The 6,247-nt window shown below is 42.1% G+C and overlaps 1 protein-coding gene across 1 annotated transcript; it reads right to left on the bottom strand.

The window, feature by feature from the left end:
• Positions 1 to 1,772: 1,772 nt before the first annotated feature.
• On the bottom strand, positions 1,773 to 3,871 carry LOC103720309 (ethylene-responsive transcription factor ERF060-like). The gene has a single exon (XM_008809953.6). It carries the CDS (start codon positions 3,175 to 3,177, stop codon positions 2,128 to 2,130), a length of 1,050 nt encoding a protein of 349 aa, XP_008808175.3. The 5' UTR covers positions 3,178 to 3,871; the 3' UTR covers positions 1,773 to 2,127.
• Positions 3,872 to 6,247: the final 2,376 nt, after the last annotated feature.

Genomic DNA, 6,247 nt, shown 5'->3' on the forward strand with positions numbered 1-6,247 from the left:
GAAAATAGATCCAGATGGAAATTATCCGATCCACTTTCACCCTTACCTACTGCTGATGAAAGAATCACGACCCTCTTTATCTGAGATGAATATATCCTGTCAATATGAAAAGCATCATCATATGCCCACTTATTGGTCACTTTTCTACTCCACTGTTTAAGGAAAGCTACTTCCCTTGTTTTAAATGATTCAAATCCAAGTAGATATTTATTGAAGTCACAGGTTGGATGCTTCAATGTAGTCCTTCAAAAAATTCGTCAAATTGTGCAAGTTGTGCAAGTTGTGCGAAAGGCGATCGCTTCTGGATACCTGGTCCAAGTAGTCCTTCGAAAGCAATGGGGTTTCTTGAGGAAATTGAGGAAGAATAAGAACAAAGAAATAGGCTGTGGTTGGCTGGGTGGTTTTGGTGGGGGAACGCCTCTCCAGAGTCTCCTTATCTTTGATGGTTGGGACTTGGGATGGGCAACCGATAAAGGCAAAGTGGGGTGAGCGTGGGGTCTGGCTGGTTCCAGATGAGCACAGGGTCTTTTTCACAGGATAGGGCAGAGGAACTCCGGATGCTTCTTGTCATTTTTAGTCCAAATATAATATCAAAGCTACTACTGTTCAACAGTCTCCACAGTACAAAAGACAAAGGCTCATAAGTCCAGCTTCAGCCATCCTATGATCATAGAATTGTCATCTCTCACAGCCTTAGAAGCATGTAAATCGGCATATTATTGCAATGATAGGCCAACATTAGTCCTTGCCTTTTCAAATCAAGCATTAGTGGTACGTTTACAGCTTGGTAGAAATGAGGAGAATAATTGGACGAGAAATTTTCATGTGGGAGAAGCTTGTTCGGGTACTGGTTCTGGTTGGCATGTAATAATTGCACGGCCCAACCCCAGCTACCTAGAAAGTACCAAAGCTTGCTAGAAGATGAGAACCATATCTTGAAAAGGAGATCTAGCAGAGAGGATGTTTCCTTAGGTAAAAAAAAAGGAGAGGAAGTTTTTTCTTGTAAGAAAAGTCCATCTAAGTCTCCGTACTAGCCTTCACACAAGGGAAGTGAGGAGAACAGTCGCCTACTTATTTTTGCCGCATCAATTTTGTCTAGCTTCACATTTACAATATGTTATGCTAAAATATCAAATACTGGAAGAATTCCTATGAATTATCAGTCTCATTCTAATGCCTCCCTTTTCTCCTTTTCCTCCTGGGGTTCATGGATTCTTGGCGTTACAAAATATTTTTCATTTTGAGGACTGAGATTCAGCTAGAAGTTTGAAGAATAAATCTAAAAATTATGAAGGTGCCGAACTATTCAGATCTGGCATATCTTTCAGTCAGAGAGTGCCAAACTATTTAGATCAGCCATATCTTTCAAAAGACAAATTAAACTGCTGATTGGATCACCTTGTTTGCTTCTCATCATTCAAAAAGAAAATTTCTGACTTCAGAGATTCTCTTTTTTTTTTTTTTGCTTTATGTAGTCTTTTTGCTTCTAATATAGAAGGCTATGCTCATATTAGAGTTGTATAAACAGCCAATACACAAAAAAAATCTGAAATTAACTAACAAACATATTCTACTAAATATGATCATCATTCAACAAAAAAAGGGAAAAGAATTGAAGCAATACGAAGCTAATTAACATCAAAGGAATCATTAGACTTGCGGCTGTTCCTCCCGCATTAGTAGAAGAGTTTAGAAGGCATGACTTGTTGATCAGTCCTCACGAGAGCACGCAGTGTATTTGAACTTAAAATTTCTTAACATAACAGCAAATATACACACTAGAAAGCACATCCACATTCCAATACATGGAAATAATTACAAATATACTCGACAAGGAGTACGATTACAGTACTATAACATAACATTCTCCCCCACTGGTTTTGCCAAGGAAAAAAGCCAGCAAACCAGGAGGTTTAGTACACAAAATAAAACATACAAATCTAAAACCCCAAAGCCTTAAGAGGACACTAAGAACAAGAGAAGCCTTCCTAACTGAAATCTCTACAGCAGCTCGGCAAATGTCAAAAAACCCATTTGCTACAGCCACTGGAGACACCAATCACCAAACCAAAAACTACAACAACAACAACAACAACGACGCAAAGCTATATATGCTAAGTAGTGAAATTAGGCAAGGATGGAATCCCAGTCGATCTCCCAAGAAGGATACTTCCGCAGCACGAAGCTCTCCGATTCATCCCACGGCACCTCGGTGAAGTCCAAATGCTGCATATCTGACGCCGGCGACGAGCCGGATGAGCAGTCATCGCCGGCCTCCGACGAGCTCTCGGACTTGAAGTCCTCCGAGGCCGAAACGCCCTTCGCCACATTCGGTCGCCGGCTGGCAGTGGCAGCGGCATCCGGAATGGGGGGCTGAGGGGCGCCCGGCTTCGGAGGAGTGGCGAGGCCCTGGCAAATGACCTGGAGCTTGGCGTCGACGGTGGAGTGGAGAGGGCCGCCGGCGGCGCGGGCGGTCTCGTCGCGGAGGTGGGGGAAATTGAGCCTGGCGAAGTCGCCGCGGAGACGGAAGGCGGCCTTGTCGTAGGCGAGGGCCGCCTCCTCGGCGGTGTCGAAGGTGCCGAGCCAGAGGCGGGTCCGGTTCTTGGGGAGCCGGATCTCGGCGACCCACTTCCCCCAGTGGCGCTGCCGGACGCCGCGGTAGAGCTTGGCGGGGCGCGGTGGGGGAGGCGAGCCGGCGTGCTTCATGGGCTGCGGCCGGGGGCCGAGGAAGCGCGGCGCGGCGCCGACATGCGACAGTTGCGGGGCGGCGAGGACGTTCTGCTGCTGCTGAAGTTGGATTTGAGCTTGGATTTGCTGAATCTGGACGGGGGTGAGGTGGTTGAGACCAATCGGGCCGGGGCAGCCGGCGCCGAGAAAGCCTGAGGAGGAGCAGTCCAAGATTGGATTTTGGTGGGAGGAGGAGGGAGAGGGGACGGGGAAAGTGGGGTTGAAGGGGTAGGAAGAAAAGGAGAGGAAAGGGGAAGGGGTGGAAGAAGAGGGCGAGGGAGAGGAGGAGGAGGGGGTGGTCTCCGAGGTGGAGGTAAAAGAAGGGGAGGGAGAGGAGGAGGAGGTGGAAGCACATCCAATAAAAGGTTCAAGTGCTTTCATGAGCTCCTCGTTGAAGGGATCTAAAGAGAGTACTGGATAGCTATTGAACAAATCTATAGCTGCAGCCATGAAATCTAAGCTAAAAAGAAAAATGAAACTTTGAAGCTAAAAAACAGAGAGAAAAAGAAAGAAAGATCGGATTTTTAAGAGAAAAAGAAGAGAAGTAAGATAAACGAAGGAAAGATTGGAATTCTAAGGAAGAGGGGGATAAGCTGAGACCCACCTGGTTCTTAAACAAAACCAAAGAACAGGTGACTGGGTTCTCAGAGAAAACACCTAAAAAAGAGGTTGCGAGTAAAAAAGTTGCCTCTTTTGATCTAAAGCCACAAAGAAAATAAATAACCACAAGGGTATAGAAAACAACCCTTTGGCTGATTAAAGAGAGGAAACTAGGAGGGGGTGGAAGAAAAACTGAGGAAGAAATCCAGAAGGAAAAAAAAAGCTCTGGATCTCTCTTCTGAATCCTCTGGCTCCCTAGTGAAAGAAAAAAAAAACCTTCTAAGCCTTCCTTTTTTTTGTCCAAAAACCAAAAAAAGGACCTCAAAATTGGATTTTTTTTTTTTCCTTCCTCGAAAGAACACAGAAGATTACAGAAAGGGATTCAGAGAGAAGATCAAAAAGAGAGAGAGAGAGAGAAGAAGAATAAGAGATTAAGGGTTTAGAGAACAAACCTTTGAGCCTCTTTTCCTTGGAAGAGGAATAGGAATCACTCGAGTCTCACCGAAGGTAGTGGTGGATTTAGCCCTTGGGTGGAGGTCTCTCTCTGGGGAGAGAAGAGGGGACTAGTAGCTTGTTTATATAGGCCTCCGTATCCCTCTTTACTTCTGTTAATCATGTGATTATTTTAATTTTGATCTTAATTACTATTAATTATGCCCTTAATTCACACGCAATGTCCTGCTCTGATTTCGTCATCTGATGTCACGCTAATAGCAATAAATGGCGTCTATCTAACCAATGACAACTTGGCACGTGTCCCATATTACTGCCAGGTGTCTGGAGGTTTACCGGTTTCCGTGTACATGGACACGTGTCAGGTTGTGACAGGGGTTTGGGCTCGTTGACGGTGTAGGTGACCTCCTACGCTTCCGGCCTTTGGGTTTGTGGAGTGTGGGAAATGTGACTGGCTCCGGCTCTGGCTGCAGCTCGGCTTCGTCTTCTTTTTTCTTTTTCTTTTTTTTTTGTGTTTGTGCGAATACAGTCAAAAGAATCCCATTTTTTCAGAATAGAGAAACCGAAATTTTTACCATTCACATTAAATTGAAGATGAAGTTAAGAGTGCTAATTAATATAATTGGTAAAGTTATTGGGCACCGGCCTTAGTTTAGTTCTTAATTTTGTTTGAGTTTGCACTCATTTTTAGTTTTTAAAAAATTATAATTTTATTATGTATTTATTTGATCGTAAAGTATAAGTTATTAAAAAATAAGATCTGACTTTTTTTTTTCTTTCATGAGGGGTCAAATTTTGCATAAAAAGATTGAAACAAAAAAAAAACTCATAAACACTAAAAGATATTAATTTCCTTCTTGCTTTACTGTATATGTAAGCTTGATAAGGATCTAGAATATATTTTCAACAATTTTAGTTGTTCTAGCAAAATTTACTGTCTCTATATGCATCTTTCTAATTAGTCTTCCCAGTTTTGTGACATATGTGTGTGTGAGAGAGAGAAAACTGAATAATAATTAAAATAATAAAAAAATATTCTTGTTTAAAATAATAATTAAAATACAGCTTTTTCCTTTTCTAATTTCTATTTCCATCATGAAATGGGACTTGAGTGTGTGGTAATTAAAATGTAAATAAATTATAATTGTAAATTTTAAATCAAAGGCTTTATGCATGCATAACTGAAGGTAAATTTAGGGTTTATATGTTGAAAAACTTGGATGCATAATTATCAATATCGACATGATTTGTCAAATCCTGAAAGTGACGTGGCAACGTCACGATGAGTTTTTAACAATAAAGATAATGAGAACGGGTTGAATGGGGGATGCAGAGGACGCCACTTTGGTGTCTGGTTCGGATTAGGTGCTAAAAAGATCCTTGGGGATCGATGTTCATGTTTGTGTACGTGGCTTAAGGTAAGAACTGAGGTGATTGATGGCTTCAAAGCGGCCATGAAGAGGTTCTACGCAAGAGACATGAGAGCCTTTGAAAAAGCTTCTTAGATGTGAGAAAGTTGGGAAGAAGAGGCGTGAGAGGACCATATAATTTAAGCTTGTGCTTCATTCGTTCGGTCACATGTCTCTTAACAGCTTTGTTGCCGCTTTCAAGTTCTTGGGTGCCATTTCACAGTCATGAATTAATCAAAAGAGGTAGCTAACATTGATGCAAGTGAGATTGTATCAAATTCGTCAGTTCTCTTCAGCTAGTTATCATGTGATACTGTAAGTTAAGAAGAGACTTATTGAACCATCAGCTCATGTTTCACCTGTTTCATCAAATTTAGTATACACTCTATCGTGTATATACGATTTCGTGACTGCTTAAACTAAAGATAGTGTAATGGATAAGTAGGAAGGTGCCAATATAGCACAAACACCAAACTTGTACTGCACCAAGCTATTTTGCAGATGGTATCATTCGGATTAAAAGGCGAAGTGTTATTGGTGATTACTCATCTCACCAATTACAGTCTTTCGTCAACCTATCTATTTCTACTAATGCTAAAGCTTTTGAACTCCCAAACAAGATTCATGAGGCTTTTTCACTTGTTGCCAGATGTCTCCATTGGTGTCCTTTCGCTCTTGTCAAAAGCCACATACTGCGAAACCACAGCTGGAGTTGCAAAGGACATGGACCGGATATCTTGTGCATCCATTGTCACACGAAGAAATTTCTCAGTCAACGTGCAGAAATTTCAGAGGAGCTACCCGCTTACCGTTCTCGTGCACCATCTCAGCTTTGAAGTCATGCACGCGCTGCATGTGAATTTGGATTTACGAGGAGCACGCGAGCCTTCTTAAACGGCTCCTGCCGCTGATCCACGTAACGCACGGCTCAAGCCATTCCCATTTTATTTTATATGTAAGAGATATTATTACTTTATTCTATTTTTTTTATTTTAGTGGTATAATCATGCCGCGCCGAATAGCTAGTGGCTTGAACTCGGCTACTTAATTTAAAATAC

The sequence above is a fragment of the Phoenix dactylifera genome, chromosome 7, assembly GCF_051530095.1.
Source record: "Phoenix dactylifera cultivar Ajwa chromosome 7, Ajwa_hap1_PhDact_Kaust_v1.1, whole genome shotgun sequence".
NCBI lineage: Eukaryota > Viridiplantae > Streptophyta > Magnoliopsida > Arecales > Arecaceae > Phoenix > Phoenix dactylifera.